This window comes from Kogia breviceps, chromosome 6 (assembly GCF_026419965.1).
Source record: "Kogia breviceps isolate mKogBre1 chromosome 6, mKogBre1 haplotype 1, whole genome shotgun sequence".
In the NCBI taxonomy this organism is placed as follows: domain Eukaryota; kingdom Metazoa; phylum Chordata; class Mammalia; order Artiodactyla; family Physeteridae; genus Kogia; species Kogia breviceps.
The window spans coordinates 66,244,071-66,263,571 of record NC_081315.1 but is presented as its reverse complement, the minus strand read 5'-3'; the positions used below and the strand labels follow the sequence as shown (position 1 = coordinate 66,263,571).

At 34.9% G+C, this 19,501-nt stretch overlaps 1 protein-coding gene and 1 long non-coding RNA gene across 7 annotated transcripts in view; one reads left to right on the top strand and one right to left on the bottom strand.

The window, feature by feature from the left end:
• ARHGAP24 (Rho GTPase activating protein 24) overlaps positions 1 to 19,501 on the bottom strand; it is a 771,354-nt gene that overhangs the window by 75,886 nt on the left and 675,967 nt on the right. For all 5 annotated transcript variants that reach the window (XM_067035989.1, XM_059066405.2, XM_059066406.2 and 2 more), the window contains one exon: positions 5,339 to 5,461. In XM_067035989.1, coding sequence (XP_066892090.1) covers positions 5,339 to 5,461 — 123 coding nt within the window. The remainder of the gene's footprint in view (positions 1 to 5,338; positions 5,462 to 19,501) is intronic.
• Positions 1 to 19,501, top strand: part of LOC136794366 (uncharacterized) — a 135,540-nt gene that overhangs the window by 47,330 nt on the left and 68,709 nt on the right. The window lies entirely within an intron of this gene.

Sequence of the window (19,501 nt, the reverse complement as noted above, 5' to 3'; positions counted from 1 at the left end):
CTGCGCTTCCTGGACTTGATTAACTATTTCCTTTCCCATATTAGGGAAGTTTTCAACTATAATCTCTTCAAATATTTTCTCAATCCCTTTCTTTTTCTCTTCTTCTTCTGGGACCCCTATAATTCGATGTTGGTGCATTTAATGTTGTCCCAGTGGTCTCTGAGACTGTCCTCAGTTATTTTCATTCTTTTTTCTTTATTCTGCTGTTATTTCTTTATTTTCTTTATTCTGCTGTACAGTAGTTATTTCCACTATTTTATCTTCCAGGTCACTTATCCATTCTTCTGCCTCAGTTATTCTGCTATTGATCCCATCTAGAGTATTTTTAATTTCATTTATTGTGTTGTTCATTGTTGCTTGCTTCCTCTTTAGTTCTTCTAGGTCCTTGTTAAATGTTTCTTGCATTTTCTCTCTTCTCTTTCCAAGATTTTGGATCATCTTTACTATCATTATTCTGAATTCTTTTTCAGGTAGACTGCCTATTTCCTCTTCATTTGTTAGGTCTGGTGGGTTTTTACCTTGCTCCTTCATCTACTGTGTGTTTTTCTGTCTTTTCATTTTGCCTATCTTACTGTGTTTGGGGTCTCCTTTTCGCAGGCTGCCGGTTTGTAGCTCCCGTTGTTTTTGGTGTCTGTCCCCAGTGGCTAAGGTTGGTTCAGTAGGTTGAGTAGGTTTCCTGGTTGAGGGGACTAGTGCCTGTGTTCTGGTAGATGAGGCTGGATCTTTTCTTACTGGTGGGCAGGTCCATGTCTGGTGGTGTGTTTGGGGGTGTCTGTAGGCTTATTATGGTTTTAGGCATCCTCTCTGCTAATGGATGGGGAGTGTTCCTGTGTTGCTAGTTGTTTGGCATAGGATGTCCAGCACTGTAGCTTGCTGGTCGTTGAGTGAAGCTGGGTGTTGGTGTTGAGATGGAGATCTCTGGGAGATTTTCACCATTTGATATTACGTGGAGCTGGGAGGTCTCTTGTGGACCAGTGTCCTGAGTTGGTTCTCCCACTTCAGAGGCACAGCCCTGATGCTTGGCTGGAGCACCTAGAGCCTTTAATCCACACGGCCAGTTACGTGCAAGTTTCTTGCCTTTTGGGAGGTCTGAAGTCTTTTGCCACCATTCAGTGGGTGTTCTATAGGAGCAGTTCCACTTGTAGATGTATTTCTGATGCATCTGTGGGGAGGAAGGTGATCTCCGCGTCTTACTCTTCCGCCATCTTAAGTGAATCCCTCTAGAGATCTGTGACCAGGTGGAGAAAGTGGGTGCTGGAGGATTCGAGCACCCGTTTACTCCATCCGACTGACCGGAGGGGTCTCGCCAATAGGTTTTTATTTAGGATTAACTGTCTTGGATTCTATGACTAAGATAGGAAGGGGAAATGTATTCTCTAATGAAAAGCAATTATGACAATTCAGGAGTTTTTTAGCAGGTTTACTGAGACATAATTCACATGTCATAGAATTCTCCTGTTTAAAGTGTACAATTCAATAGTTTTTAATATACTCAGATATATGCAATGGTCATCACAGTTAATTTTAGAATATTTTATCACCCAAAAAAAGATCTCATATGTTTTGGCTACCAACCCACTGCAAACTCCTTATTTCCCCATCCCAGCTCTAAGCAATCACAAATTTACTGTCTGTCTCTATGGATTTCTCTGTTCTGTACTTTCTTATAAATAGAATGATATTATATATATATATACATACATATATATGTATATATATATAGTCTTTTCTGACTGGCTTCTTCCATCTAGCACAATGTTTTCAATGTTCATTCACATTGTAGCATGCATCAATACCTCATTCTTTTTATGGCTGAACAATCCATTGTATGACTATACCACTTTCTGTGTATCTATTTGTCCATTGATGGACATTTGGGTGTTTCTACTTATTGGCATTTAGAAATAATGCTGCTATAAATATTGATGTGCAAGTTTCTGTGTGGACATACGTTTTTCATTTCTCTTGGGTATATACCTAAAAGTGCATATGTTGGGTCATATGGTAGCTCTATGTTTAATCATCTGAGGAACTGTCAGACGGTTTTCTAAAACAGCTATATTTTAAATTCCCATTAGCAATATGGGGGGGGGGGTTCAATTTCTCCACATCCTTGCCAATACTTGTTATTATGGACCTTTTTGATTCTAGCAATCCTAGTGTGTATGAAAGAAATGGTATCTCACTGTGCTTTTCATTTGTATTTCCCTGATGGCTAATAATGCTGAGCATCTTTTCATGTGCTTATTGGCCATTTGTATATTTTCCTTACAGAAATGTTTATTCAGATTCTTTGCTCATTTTTAAATTGATTCTAATTAGGTCAAAATTTTGATTTGTCTTTATTTTTGAGTTGTTAAGAGTTACTTATATATTCTGGGTAGAAGTCCAAAATCAGACATATTATGTGGACATACTTTCCTCCCATTCTGTGGGTTGTCTTTTCACTTTCTTGATGGTATTAATTCAGATATTTTTGAAGGACTCAACTCTATTCATCCTACTTATCAACTTTTAAACACTTTTGTTTTTCATATACTGAAGAATATACTAACAATAAGGCATGGACTTGTAATTGTGGGTTTTTCACTACCACAGTAGAAATAATAGATCAGCTATTGTGCAATAAAGCAGGAAGAAGCTCACAGTGAAAACACACGAGTTTTCTTCCTACTTATGTTACTTACAGTATGACACTTGGCAAGTCATTCATTCTCTCTGGGTCTTAATGACCTAATCTACAAAATGTGAGGCTGAACTAATAGAGTGGTTTTAAAATATTCCTGGGGAGGGGGAAGGGTAAGCTGGGACAAGGTGAGAGAGTGGCATGGACATATATACACTACCAAATGTAAAATCGATAGTTAGTGGGAAGTAGCCGCATAGCACAGGGAGAACAGCTGGGTGCTTTGTGCCCATCTAGAGGGGTGGGATAGAGACGGTGGGAGGGAGGGAGACGCAAAAGGGAGGAGATATGGGGATGTATGTATATGTATAGCTGATTCACTTTGTTATACAGCAGAAACTAACACACCATTGTAAAGCAATGATACTCCAATAAAGATGTTAAAAAATAAATAAATAAAAATAAAGTAAAACATTCTTAATTGCTGAAAAACTTATTTTCAATGAAATACTAAGTGGAACCCCAATGCATAAGATAAATAAAAGGTTTCTCACTTATATAAATTTATTGTTTACAACTCAAATTTGTAACATTTTTTAAAAATTCAATCAGTAAATATAGAGGGGCTATATTAATACAAACATTTGAAACATGAGATTATGGGTGACGTTTGCAATTTTCTATCAGGGTCAGCATTCTGTTTGGTTGTGTATTCTCTAACAACTTTAGGAAATTCCGATGTTCAGATGAATCACAAAAGATTTCTTGCAAATTGAATGAGTACTTTAAGAGCTTGCCTTACAATCTCATTAACATTCTTCTATTAAAACGAAGAGGACAGTAGAAGATTTATTCTTCAGAGTATTGTTTCTGTTTTAAGTGTTCTATGCTAAAATATATCTCTTTAAAAGTAAATTTGAATCAGGCATTTGCAAAATCCCTGAAGCACATTCTGCAGGATAAAGTATACAAACCACTCAGCTACTAGAGTATTCCTTCCAGGTTCATAAATTTGAAGATTAACACATAGATCCCACTAGGATCACTTGTGATACTCCTGGGCTGACAGGACCTCCTGTGGCCACTGATTTGGTGAAGTAAACTGGATATCATTCATTTTTCTTGAGAAAAGCACAGATGGAAGAGGAGGAATGGGAGAAAATAATCCTTGATAGAAATAATCCTTCAACAAAAGTACCACTTTCAGCAGATATTAAGAATCTTCCTGAACTCAGGAGCCTCAGAAACCTGATAATGGAGGGGAAACAGCAAATTTGAAAAGACATATCCTTAGGCTTCCCCATAAATCCTTGACCCTGAGGGTAGCAGAAGACCTCTCGCAGCTGAGTATGTATCTCTCATGAATAGTCATGAGGACCCCTCTGCTAAGGCACTGGAATGGGATCTCAGCCCACCGGCCTCTTCAAACATTTTGAAGTCACCTACTAGCCATTTTAGTATATGAATAGGGTGACCATACAAGTTGTCACCTAAACTAGAACACCGGGAGGGTGAGAGGTAGCACTGTCAATAATTAGCCTGGGATAACAGTAGTAAACTACACTGTTACCAGGCAAACTGGGATGAATGGTCACCCTGTTTAGGAACCTCTCCCTCCCCCAAGAGGAGATCCTGCTAAAGGACAGACAGTTTGCAGACGTGTACCACTACTCTTGTAAAATATCAACATATCTTCCATGAATCTTTACTATTTTAACTTTAACTTAACTTTTCAACTTTTTAAACTAAACTTCTGAAGTTATTCTAAAATGTAAAGAGGTCAGTCAGCTTAAGAAGCATCTGATATGTTAAGGGAAAAAAAATTCACTTCTGAATTCAGGGGGCTGACAATACACAAAAGAGAATATAAAATAAATATGAAAGTTCTAATTGCTTTAATAGATATGAATTTGATTTATATCATTTATTTTAACTACATCAACATAAAATAAATAGGCTTTACATTCCTAGAAATACATGTTGGTTATAAATGAATATTTTGGGGTCCTTATCTATTTGATTCCATTTACTGGATTTTTTCTTTAAATATGTTTTCTGCTTGTATCACTCTATATTACTTGATAGAAAAGATCACATCTTTTATCCTTCCTTCTTCCTTTTAGCTCTATTCATAGCACCATGTAGCTTATTCTTCACATGATATATTCTCTACACTGTATTAGCTAAGAATTTTAAAAGAAATTTATTATCAAATCCACAAATACTTTCCTGATTGCAGAGTTGCAAAGCTTTTTTTTTTTTTTTTGTCACTCTGATTACCAGCATATTTTCATCCAATGCTTTGCCAGTCCTCTTTGATACCACTGAGCATCTGGGGGCTGAAATCTCTTCCAAACCTAATAGTCAAAATGTTTTTTTGCCCTGTATCTACAGGTTATTAACTAATCTACATTTATGATATGAGGCTCATAACTGTATTATTAGTAAAATGGAACATCCAAGATAAAAGAAAAATATTATCCCTTTTTATAATTCAAAATATTCGTGGAAGAAGGTTGGTTATTAATGATATTTGATCTAAATTGAACTAGGAGTTACTTAGATATGTGTCTACAAATAAATTAGTAGTTTACTATTTATTTTAACATTCTTCCATTTGAAAGTAGGTGCTGATAGTGACACGGGCTGGGGGAAAGGATGAACAGTTTTGGCTTACCTTTCTGTTTTCCCATGATTTTAAAATACACTCACCTCCTCCAAATGGTCCCCATATGACTCGGCGGATGGACTTGACCCAGTCTTCCATATCATTCTGGGTGCTCGCCATAAGGAGGTAGCTCTCATGATTTGCTGTCATCCGATCTCGATCGCCTCCTGTAAGACAGGAACGTTAACACATTAGTGTGTGCTCAGCCGAAGATTCCCCATCAGCAGCCTCCTAGTGAATCCCTGAAACGTAAACTGTACCTAATGCAGCTAGCACGAGGTTCTACCCACCCAATGAATCAGAAATGTTTACCATGGTTTCAACATGGGAAAAAAAAAAAAAATCTGCTTAGAAGGGAAAGGCTCTTATGTTTCCAAGACAAAGCCAGCAAACAAATGTCATTCCCCAAACAAAGCCTAGCTTTTTGTCCTAGCAACGACCCATAGGCCTGTATTAACTCATAATCCAATCTATTCACATCGTACTGCTGAATAGGGAAAAATAGCAAAAGCAAAATGAAAGATGGAGAAGTGGTCCGCGGAGCCTGAGTTTTCATTCCAAGCAAGCGCAGAACAGTCTGAGTCTGCTCAGCGCACACAGAGAGGCTACCAGGCACATCATGGTTGAGTACGAGTCCCAGGAAAGGGAAAAGAGCCACATGTGAGAATCTGCCCCAGAGGTCCTCCTCTGTGCTCTTTCCTGGAAGGGGAGCCTTTTCTCCTAAATCATACCTTCAAGGGGACACACAGAAGAAGAAGACACAAGCCTGGCCAGTCTCAACGGCCAAATTAACACCCCTGATGGCCCTGCCACCTAAGGGTTAGCTTTAGGAAACCCCAGCAGTACCTCCTTCCTTACTGGTTTCTCTTATCCTCCCCCCTCCCCACCCCACCCCCCCACTGGCCGAAAACAACTCATACACTTTAAAACCTTTATAATCTCTAAAATCAACTTTGAAATGATGGAGATCTATAAAGCATTTTTATGTTTAAAGGAGCATTTCTGAAAACAAGTATCAGTGACTGCACTGCTTCATTCTCTTTGAAAAAACTAGTGTGGTTCACAGAAGGAATAATTAAGAAAAGGGACCATTAAGTATTATTTAACTGAATTCTGATAATATTTCAGCATTATACTGACTGTTAAGGTGCTCAAATAATCTATGAACAATTTAATTTTCACTAACTGCTGTAAACTTGCAGCCTTGGGTTGGATTAATTCATATAGACATTGTCGTTGTTTGTTTTTAAGCAGATCAGAACAGATAACAACTGTTCTAATTCACAACCCTTCAGTTCTGAGAGCCAGATACCGCATGTTGCAACTGAAGGGGCTCAAAAACAATCTCCTTTGTGAGGAGCGTGCAGCCTCCAACAGGCCCCGCACTTCCTATTCTTTCACATCCAGTCTCATTCACAAAGCTCTGAAAACTCTAGGCATTTGAGTTTGTGATCTCCAAATTTTATACAAATATCCTAGGTTGAGAAATACAACTCTTCTAGCATTGATGCAAATTAACAGAAGAGGTGAGAGTTCAGGGAAGTGAAATAACTTTAAGCCAACCAGCTGAACAGCCAGCATTGGTGTTTTACATTTCAATACAACTGAATTTGGCGGTGGCGTGGGTGAGGGATGCCATTAAATCAGTTCCCTAATGTTTACAGATTTCTTGAATAAACAAGATGAGCCTTCTCACTTTAAAGAGAACGTATCACTATTTGGGAAACAATGACCTCCTTACACCTCTAGGTCTAGCCTAGGTCAATCATCACTTTAAGCAATTTATGTCTGAAAAAGCATAGGCTCAGGAAATCAGAGAAAACCCTGCTGAAATCGCAATTCTACGTTATATTAGCTGTTTAACTTCTGGGAAAGCACATAACTTCTGGAAACTCAGTATCTTTAGTCATGCTTTAGAAATAATAATCCCTATCTAGTAAATTTTTGTGAGAATTAAATGAAATGAAGTTAATATACTAGCACTATGTTAGGCTAAAAGAGAAATTCTGTAAATATTACTTCAGTCTCATTTAACTGCCTCCCATATCTACAAATGCATAAAGGACATATTACATTTAATTTGGCCTCAGAGACATGCAATTAGTGTAGTATGCTAGTGAGTGCTTGGGAACAATTAGTCAATAGTACACATACACAGGAGTTTTTATAGAAGGCTGTCTTTCTTTGATACATAACAATGCACATTAAAGTTGTATACTGTGCATGTAGGAAAATTTGCCACACATTAACATGCATATGCATGGCTGTATGACATAAAAGTTGCAGAAAGAAATCAACAACGAAAAAAAAAGATGCTTTGCTTGGCATGGCACAGTACTAAAATTTATTCTGTTTTCTGATCCACCTGTAAAAAATTACCATTTTGAAATCACAATATTTTAATTATTGTCTTTGCCTGGAGGATGCTTAGCAATTCAGACAGTTATATCCTGCTGTGTCACTCCCAGCCCCAGCAGAAACAGTCCCAGTAATGAGAATGAGTGACAGCCACTGGAGTGTGTTTCTGCCTGAAAGCAGGGAAAACAGAGAATTATAAGCATAACTGGCCATTATCCCCTGACTTTTCATTTGATTCCCTAACTCTGCCAATGATGCTGTGTGTCTGACCCCTGAATCTCACTTCGACTGCCAATCACAGATATGAAGTTCTCATCTGTGAATTTCATCCATGGATATAGATCTTGATTCCTCAGTGAATTATCAAAAGACAGGGAGAAGATTTAGAAAAACTTTTTTCTATGAGTCTCAGTGGAAATAATAGACTCATTGCTAAGAATGTGATTAAAACAATTGGAGACATTTATATAGATATGAACTAAATTCTCCATACTAAGGTTACATGATTTCTAACTGGAGAAGTCATTTGTTCTAATTCATAATCCTTCAGTTCTGAGAGTCTGGTATTGAGCCTTGCAATTGAAGGGGCTCAAAACCAATTTATTAAATGTATAATTTGATAAATGAATAAACTCAATTTGACTTTCAGCCACATGGATCAAGTTTCACTCTGTTTGTTAATCCTTTACGGGGCTTAACGTTCCATTTACCTATTTGTGAATCTAAAATTCTTTCCAAAGGTGAAATTTAAAAAAACAACCTTAAGATGTAATTAGCACTGGAGTGAAAGTGTCATAGTCATCTTCAATCCATATATATGTGTATATAGGTATGTATATATTATAACCAGTATACATTTTCCATTCTTAATTTCTGCTTGAACATAAACATCTATGCAGTGTTATTTTTATTTTTTAATACTACTCTAGATGATGGTGGATTTGCACACATTTTAAAAGACACAATGTATCAATAAATTGTATACACCTTCTAGATGTTAGCTCGGGTTGGTAGCAATGCTTTGGAGCTCAGGTTAACACTTCAAGCGGCTGTGATTTTAAGTTAACCAAGTAGGTCACAACATTCAGTTTTATTTGTTTATATGTAATTGAAAGTATATGTACATTTCATTGGGATCTTTGTATATTTGCATTTTATATGAATTTTTTCCTTCCCAGAAATAAAATAAATTCTCTGAAATAAAATACCTGGCATGATTAACTTTTGCAAAAATTAAAAAGTAGGTTGAGAAAAGCTTAGTGAACTTAATAGATTAAGAAAAAGCTTAATGTAAAATTTAAGAATAGGTTAAAGAAATCTACATTAAAGTAGATGCACAGTTAATTCAAAAAAGAAATACAAATATTTAGCATATTAAAATTTCAACTCCTCTTATAATTACAATATAATAATTAAAAGATAATCATATTTTTGATGAAAAGCTTTGCAAAGATTTTTAAATATTTAGGAGAAATATTGGTAATGGTATGCTAAGATATACATGCTCATTGCTTATAGGAGTATGGATAATATTCCTTATGATGCAATCACTACAATAGGATTTTGAAGAATATTTATTAATATGAGCTTTTATTATACACAAGGAAATTTACAACTTTTATATATATGGTATCTATTTTCATATAAGTAAAAAGTCAGATAAATAAGATACTAGGTTGAAAAACACAATAATTTTAACAATGATTACTGTGAAAGCTAGGTTTGGAAATTATTTTGCTCTCCTTTGTTACTTTTCTGTATTTTCCAGATGTTCAACCATGTGTTGTTTTATAATGCATGCATTATTCCAGATGTTCTAACATGTGTTATTTTATCAGCAAAAAAAATATATTGAAAAGAACAAATGATAAGAACTGTATGTTCATGAAAGCACTAATCAATAAAAAGTCAAGGTGAGCTGGAAGATTATTGCTAAGTCCACTCAGTGTTGCTTAAAATTGTTTGGTTTTGAATTCTCACTAACTTACCTACAACCTCTTCTCCCTCTTTCTTCAAATACATCTCTGAGTACATTCCCAAGAGAAGATTTGGGACAGGAGACCAGCGTTACTCAAAGTACAGGCTACGTCACGTTACTAGGACTTTCTAAGTAAAATAGACTTCTATTTTTCTTAACGAATATATTTTTTAAAATATTTTCCTGAATTTTTTGTGTGGAAATTTCCAAAAATAGTCACCTAAGTAGATTTTTTTCCTTGGAAAAAAATAATTGTAAATTGTCAAAATTATGAACTAAAAAGCAAAACAATTAATCAGAAGTGAAGTATTATATGTGTATCATATAAAGATGTGTATCATATTTTAAAGCTATACAGTGAATTACTTGTTTGTGCTTAAACTTTAAAACAAGTTGCTCAAGGAAAACTGTGGTCACCGAAATTTAGGTTCAGTTTCCAAGCAAAATTCATGGTACAGACGTGAGGATATTTCAGTGAACACCTCTGATACTGTTAGTAATTTCAAGGGCAAAATGTTTCCTTATTTCCAATTACAAATAAGGTCAAAACTAGCCCTATTGTACTACCTATTTAATTAGAACTTACAGAAAAATATTTAAATGTTCTAAGTAGTGTTATCAACTTTTACTCACACCATTGCAAGGTCTTAATTTTTTAAGCATTATTTCCTTCAAAACAGTATGAGTCTTCATTAATAGTAGAGCTCTAATGATAAATTGAAAGATATAAAGTAAATTCTGAAGCATATCTGTGGAAAATTACTGAGCTAGAAAAACATTTTTTCCCTTTTATGGAGAATGATACTTGGAAAACAACCAGTGTTATGTGAAGTACAAGTAAAAAAATTGTAGGTTTCTATGGATACTATCACCTCTTAATGAACAACAATAATAAAACAGCGTATAATTTACAAAATAAAGCCAGAGAACAAATTAGCCTCACATTCAACATCATATTTAATTTTTTCATATTGTCTTGTGCATTATAGAGACATTGTTCTCTGAAAATTAAGGGTTTGGGGATGCTCTGCTAATCAAATTTTTTCCAAGTATTTCTTCCTCAAAGGTTAATTTCAAAAATATCAGAGTGGCAAAATTTCAATGCATTTTGTCAACAGAAAATTTGCATTAATCTTTAATGAGATTTTGAAAATTTTAAAACCCTTAAACCAGAAAATGAGAATTAATTAAGGCCAGTGGCTATAATCATCATTCTGTCTGTAGTGTGCAGTCAGTACACAACAAACACATTACTAAATGTTGTCTTACATTATAATAAAATTAATGTTACATTTTAATTTCATGAATACTTTATAATACTGTTTTACATACTTCCTATACTCCTTTCTAGGTTATAATCTCTTTTTAAGCTACATTAAAACAACATATAGCTACATTATGTTTAGCTGAAAGTAACTATAAATGCACATTTATCAAACGATTATAGACTGATATTTATTATGGTAGATTTCTTTTTCCTTTTTAAAAATTAATTAATTAGTTAATTAATTATTAGCTGCGCTGGGTCTTTGTTGCCGCGCGTGGGCTTTCTCTAGTTGCAGTGAGCAGGGGCCACTCTTCATTGCAGTGCACGGGCTTCTCATTGTGGTGGTTTCTCTTGTTGCAGAGCATGGGCTCTAGGAACACGGGCTTCAGTAGTTGCAGCAGACGGGCTCAATAGTTGTGATGTGTGGGTTCTGGGGCATGTGGGCTCAGTAGTTGTGGCGCACAGGCTTAGTTACCCCACAGCATGTGGGACCTTCCTGGACCAGGGATCGACCCCATGTCCCCTGCGCTGGCAGGTGGATTCTTAACCACTGCGCCACCAGGGAAGTCCCAGTTATGGTAGATTTCTAATAATTAAATTTAGAAATGATTTATTGGGAGTCTATCTACTTGGCTACAGATATAGAAAACACTGACCTAAAAATTCTATACCGTACAAATTATTTCTGATTGCCTTTCTACAAACTTCACTATAAGAAATGTCCAAATATGTGAATATTAGAGCAAAGTGCTGCCTGGATCAAACTGTAAAAACAAATACATGCTTATAAAGAAGTACTGAAAAATGGTTATGAGTTAAGACAGTGAAAGCAGACTCCTCAAGTTCAAATTACTCATTGACTAGCTGGGAGATCCCTCAGCTTTAACTGAGGGTGGTGAGTACCTGCTTCACAGTATTATTGTGAATTAATCTGATGAATAATACCATAAAATATCTTGTATAGTGCTTGGGACATACAGTGCTCTGCTGTTGTTGTTATTGCCATGTATAATAATTTTGATCCTAAATATTTGTATAAATTGAATATTTATAATTTGAATCTTTTAAAATGCAGGAAAATAGTTTACTTTTGGAAATATATATATTCTGACTATATTTGTTAAGAAAAGTCCTTTCTTAGGAAAGTAACAATTTATCTTTCAAGTAAATATTGATTTTCATTTTGGTCATGTTTTAAAAGTACAATTGTGATACATTTAAATGATTAATGAAAAATGTAAAACCTTAAATAGGCATTGTTTATATTTCCACTAATTTTTCACATTTCTTGGACTCATTCTATCAAGAAACCTACTATTTGTGCTGAGTACATTAACTATAAAAATGATATAATTTATTACATTTTGGGCAGTTGTTTCCCAGATTGTACTGAGCAGTCAATAGGATCTCTGTTTAAATCCAACAATATATTTTTACTTTCAATTATGTCAGAGGCTCAGAATCTAGTTACTTCCTTCTCAGCATCTAATTAAATTCCTCTGATCAAAACTTCCAAGAAATAAAAGTGGAGCATTTCCTTGAAATAGCCCCAGTATCTAAAATTAAGTTTTCTAATTTAGATTGGCTTTTTTGGGAAACCAATGAATTCAAAATTTTATCTGATTGATATAGAAGACAGGCAGCTAGAATAAATGACATGTATATTCAGATCAATGTTACTCTAACAGTGATGACAGAGATGGAAGTCACAAATGAAAGCAAGTCTTAATGAAATAATCTACAACTTGTAGCAAATGGAATGCCGTTCACAGTTAAAGAAGCAAGGCAGAGAGTTTGTTGCCTTGAATGAATCTAAAATTGAAAGTGTTTTTCAATCAGGAGATCCCTTAATAGTATAAATGATGACTTTAATATTGGGGAATATTGGAAAATTTTGGAGAAATGTTTTGGAGTTATACTGAACTTTATATTCCACGTGAACGTAGCAATAAACCTTTTATTGCAGTGTTTCTCAAAGTGTAATGAAACTCATCTATATCCAAGAAGATAGGAAGCAACTGAGAATTTGTTAGAAATGCGAATGCTTGGGCCCAAGCCCAACTGAATCAGAAACTGTGATGGTGGGACCCAGTAATCTGTGCTTTAAGATGCCTGCCAGAAGATTCCGATGCACCATAAAGTTTGAGAATCAATATTCTTGTAAAAGAATTTGCTATAACAGGCAGAGGCTATAATTTTAGAACTGGTGTATTTCAACCATACTCATCCTATTAGCTTGTATCCATGTCTTAGTCTTTCATTGACAGCCATTCAACCAGAAAGTATTAAGCGTTAAAGCTATGAATCATATAACTTATCTAATTGCTTATTTACACTGTAAATGATTAACACTCTGCAACTAGTTTTGCAAGGACATATCATTCAAGTTGGGATTACTGACTAGCAAATTTGTGGGCCTCATGAGCTAAAGACATCACACTTTTTTAAAAAATTTATTTATTTTTGGCTGTTTTGGGTCTTCATTTCTGTGCGAGGGCTTTCTCCAGTTGTGGCGAGCGGGGGCCACTCTTCATCACAGTGCGCGGGCCTCTCACTGTCGCGGCCTCTCGTTGCGGAGCACAGGCTCCAGACACGCAGGCTCAGTAGTTGTGGCTCACGGGCCCAGTTGCTCCACGGCATGTGGGATCCTCCCAGACCAGGGCTCAAACCCGTGTCGCCTGCATTGGCAGGCAGACTCTCAACCACTGCGCCACCAGGGAAGCCCCTAGACATCATACTTTTATCAGAGTAAACATTAGAGCATTTATTTTTACACTTGAATACAGATTCATTATACCTCTTTCCTTGGTGCCCAGAGTTTGACAAATGAAACAGAACATTGAATTTGAGGAGACATGCCATTTTTGAAGATCTAGATTAGAATGTTGAAATACGTTTAAAAAATCCTCTCATTCAAAATGATAAATCATTTTTGAATAGTGCAAAACTGCAAGGCGAATAATAATATCAGTTGACAATTGCAGGGTGAATTACTTTCATATCTCTTGATTTATTTGGTTTCTACAATATCCCAGGGAGGCAAAGCAGAACATTCATTCATTTATTCAATAAATATTGATTGAGCACCTGTATTGTTCCAGTCACTCTACCAAGTTCTGAAGATACAGCAGGGAACAGAACAAAGGTCTGGACTCACCCCTGAGCTAGATATAGACTTGGAAGTCATCAGTGTGATAGTATAAAAAGACAGAACTGGATGAGGTCCCCAGGGGATACTGTAGCTAGAATAGAGCAAAAGGAGTTCAAGTGAGCGCCAACTTTTAGAGACTGAGAGAAGGAAGAGGAATCAGCAAAGAAGACTGAGAAGGTAGGAAGAGAAGCAAGAGAGGCTGAGTAAAGAAAGTGATCAGGTGAGTCAAATGCTGTTGAGGGGGTTAAAGAAAATGAGGACTAAGTACAGACCACTAAATTAAGGGAAGCACGGGTCAGGGATTAGACAATATGGATATTACTGGTAACCTTGAAAGATCAACCAGGTCAGCACAAATAAAAACATCATTGGAATGTTTTCATAAGATTATGGGAGAGATTGACATGTACAAACTGCTATATTTAAAATAAATAACCAGGGAATTCCCTGGTGCTCCAGTGGTTAGCACTCCATGCTTTCACTGCCGGGGGCCTGGGTTCAGTTCCTGGTCAGGGAAGTAAGATCCCACAAGCCTTGCAGGGCAGCCAAAAATAAATAAATAAATAAAAATAAAATAAAATAGATAATCAACAAGGACCTACTGTACAGGGAACTCTGCTCAGTATTCTGTAATAACCTAAATGGGAAAAGAATCTGAAAAAGAATAGATACATGTATATGTATAACTGAATCACTCTGCTGTACACCTGAAACTAACACAACATTGTTAACTATACTCCAATATAAAATAAAAATAAGATTATGGAAGAGAGAAAACAGAAACAGCCAGTATAAACAGGTCTTCTAGGCACTTTAATGTATAGAGGAGCAGAGAAATAGGGGCAGTGATGGGTGGGTAGGGGAGTTGTGAGGACAAAGGGATTTAAGATGAGAAACATTACAAAATGTTATATTCTTATGGGAATTATTCACTGGAGAGGGAAAAATTGATGATGTATCAGAGAAGAGGTTTAAAGACTCATCCATATTTCTTTAAAGCTGTCCTCAAAATTTCTCACTCTCCTTAGAATCTTTAATAAGGTCTGACAATTAATATAATTGATTTCCCCTCAAATTTTATTACTTTCAAAATATGTAAAACATCTAGAAGAGAATCATTGAAAGAAAAAGGATTCATATAGAGCAGCTGTTTCTTCACAGCTCTGCCTGAGAGCAATGTAAGGAGGGACTAAGGTTAAATTGATAAATCATTTTTTAAAGTTAAATTTTACTATTTTTATTTGAACACAATTTTTAGTTATTTGCTCAATAGGAAATTTCTGGCAACTTAACTGGAACAATTTTCTTTATACCTTATTAGTTTTAACTGCCACAGATGGTAATTAACCAATTTTACATATAGCAGTTACATAAAATGTGTTTTGGTATTACAAAGAATTGATATTTTAAAATAAAATGTTATGATACATAGCTCAAAATTAAATTATTCCTCTCAACAAATGGCAACTAGTAATCATTGTGATAGTATAAAATTAAGAATAACTCTTTGATTTAGGTTTAAATTCTGTTCTCTTAAGCAGCTAAAATTAACTTTGCAATCAGAACAGCTCAACTGTACACTGTGCTTTGTCTCCCATAGTTTATGAATTTTCTGAGTTTCATGAGCTTTCATGTATATATGTTTGGGAGGGTAAGGTGTAAAATGTGTCTTAAGGATCTGGAATTTGAACCTAGCCTTTCAGGTAAAGGCACACTACTTCACAGAGCACACATTTATATAATGTGTCAAAAACCTAAACTGACAAGATCATTGGTATTTCAGAACTATTATCACTTCCACTGGTAAGGATACTTGGGAATATTTTCCTAACTTGCTTGATAGAAATATATTACACGTTAACTCTATGATTTCCTTAAGTGTAACCTGTTTCCACAATGAATGTTGAAAAGAGTCTCTATGTTCACTCAGTTAATTCCTCACCCTATGTCTGGGGTTAGGAGTGTCACGTAATTGTCCCATTCTAATTACATATAATTCCAAGACCCTACAGAAGGAGTAGGCTCAGAATGGCACATGTTGCTCCCAAATTGACTACAGACATAGAAGTTCCTATAAAGAATACTATTCCATATCTACTTCTTAATCCAAATTTAGAATGGTTAACACTGCTAGAAGGGCTACAAAACACAGATTTTTTTCTTTTTAGTTCTCATATTGGTGATATATACACATTTTAGGATGATTTCTTTTAAAATAAACACATATGAATACATATGAATACATATACATAACTGCACTGAGGTTGATTATAGATCATTTGATCTATTCCTTAAAACATGACTCCTTGTAGGCAAGATTTCTTAATTCAGTCTTACACATTTCAGAAAGCTGAATTTCCTTTCAAATTCTCTGGAATTAAAAATTTTCACTACTTATGATAGGTTAATCCATCAGTTTTTAATACCATCAATATAATGACCATACACTCAGGATTAATAGTCAGATAGGAAATTTTATTATTAAAGGAAGGTGTAGGATCACTTCAAAGTAAATCAGTTGATGAAGAGATGGTTTCAAACCAAGTAGCATATGTGTTGGCAGAATTCAACTAATACAAGTGAATATATGAATTTTTGAAAGAAAAATATTTATGGAATCTAAATGCTTAAACGTAATAGGTTGGAAAGTATTCATTACCTACTTGGAAAGATATTGGTAGATCTCTATGTCTGCCTTGGAAGGTGTCAGAAATACTTATGAGAATTAAATATACTGTATGGTTTAAAATGATTCAGGGATTTCAATTAGTGTATAGACAGTGTTTAAATAATTAATCTAGTTTGTCAAATTCATGTTTATTGAGCTTTAACCAAAAACAAATAAAAGTTATATTTAAATCATAACATACAATTTACTAGATTTATATGTAAAATAAGAAAAACTGGAACTATGATTGAAGACTCAGAAAACTCTAGGGTTCTACATTTTAATTAATGGAATATTAATTTAAATACAAGTAGTATTGAGGAATGTTTGCCTAACAAAAGGCACCCCTCTTAAGCAATTTTTAAAAAAATCCTTGATGGACACAAATTAATTTTAATGCTCAGAAACATATCAGATCCATCTTACTAAAAGACTAAACTTCTTTCTTTTTACTCCAAATTGGGTTCAACCTGGCTAATTATATCAGAATTATTACAGAAAGATTTTTCTTGGGCTTTTAAAAAAGTTAATTTATAATTTTAGGTAATATTAAGTAAGCAAATGGATGAAAATCTGAAATTCTGCCTTAAAACTATGACTATCCATAACCATTTGCAGGCAGAAAACATAAATATGGAGTCATGTCTAAAAATCACTTATAACAAATGAGAACCATATTAAGAGAACCATAACAAAGCTAAAAAAACTTAGAATATTTCAAGAATTCCTTCCTACTTCTCAAAATAGTCTGCAACTACTTCCAAAACCTTATAAAATAGTGATTGTCCTTAGCAAAGAGAAGTATAATGTCCACTTAGGACAAAAACAGAATTTTCCAAGTTCTCATAATTATCCACTTATCCACAAAAATGTTATAAATTTTAAAAGCCACCTAGCTTTTATATGAATTTGGATAACTCCAAATGAGAACTTAAAGAGAAACAGAGGCAAGGAAATGGCCCTAGAAAATGCTCTCAGACCTTTCACATTGTTTCCGTTTTTCTGTTATGTATTATCTTTCATATCTAGTACAAATATCTACTTCTTTGAATTCCTAAAGCTCTACAATTTTCTAGACACATGCAATAAATCAAAATTTGATCCTGCCTGCTGATAGATTGATGCTGTGCATCTCATAATTTTAAATTGAAGAGTAATCAGCCAGAATCCACAAGTCAATTCAACTCAGCATACCGTTATTAATTAACATTTAATGAATACCCACGGGTGTCTGCAGTAGCATTAGAAGTCAGTAAACCACTTGCTGTTTGGGGGCATGTAGTCTAATTCATATATAATTACCAATCTAAATCTGACTAAACTATGAATACAGACTGGCAGATCAATGGACATATTGTTAAGCTAGAGGCAGGATTCCTAAAAACAAAAAAAAACCAACCCAATGAGAAACAATAGAATACTTTTTCAAATATAATGTAAGAAAGTCACCAAAGAGGTAATAGATATATGTATGCTATCTTTCCTGATCTTTTGTGTGGTGGGTGGGACATGGGGGCAAGGGCATAAAATGAATGGATTGACACACATATGTTTATATATATACATCAAGATAGAAAAAGAAAAGGGATATAAAGCTAGTTATTTACTGAAGGAGAATGTTTTATAGTAGAAAGCAAGATTAAATCAAGGTCATTGAGTTTCTCTTCAGTAGAGTTCAAAAATATCTCAAAGTTAGCAAACTCAATATTTTAGATAATGTAAAAACCTGACCCTTTTCAGAAGATGTGAAGAAAGCAAGCCTGAACTAGCTGTGATAGCTGTTGAAAGATCTTTCTTGAATAACTTAATAGAGGATTAAAGGATTATATGACTCCCTTCACTGAACATTATTATTTATTGCTCTTTAATATGCATACAAGTTTGACCTCAAGCATATTGAAACCCATGAGGAAGACCTCTTGACGGTTTACAACATATTAAAAAGAAAGAAGTGAGCAAAAACAGGGAAATCATTCAGTACCAAAACTAGATGCCAGCAGAGAACAATCATAAATGGGAAATAGTGGGATTGCTTACCGACTATTACAAGTGTTCCACCACCCAAGACAAAAGTTACCATATGAATCCAAGTTAGAAACTTAATTTGTTGATGATTTGTTTGCTTACTCTTTTAAAAATATTGAACTGGTTGATTTACAATATTGTGTTAGTTTCAGGTGTACAGTTTCTGATTCTTTTCCATTATAGTTTACTATAAGATACTGAATATAGTTCTCTGTGCTATACAGTAAATTCTTGTTGTTTATCTGATTGCCTTTTAATCTATAGTTTCTCAGCCTAATAACAGGTTATTATTTTGTAATCTAGAATAAGAATTTGGAAGTAATAGTCTCTGTGTCTAAAGAGAATACTCCTAACAATTGGACATAATTATTGGTACTTTTTATACATTGTCTCGTTTAATCAATAAAAGTAACCTGTGAGGTAAGAATTACTGTGCCTGTTTTACAGATGATAAAACTGAGCATCAGAGAGGTTTTATTCATTTCCCAACATCACATAGCTAATAAGTGGAAGAGCTGGAGTTAGAATAGGTTTCAATTTGACCCCAAAGGCCAATTTTCTTTTCCCATTATTATTGGTTTCTTCAGAATATGCTTGCTCTATGCTGTTTGCTCTTTCAGGAATCACCTTGTGCTCTCTGCATAGCATTTCCTTCTTCCTTTCTTCATTAGAACCTTTAGAGATCTCACCCCAGGGAGAAACCCTGCTGACTTTCCAAGTAAAATTGGTCCCTCCCTCCCTGACTTCCATAGCATTTTGC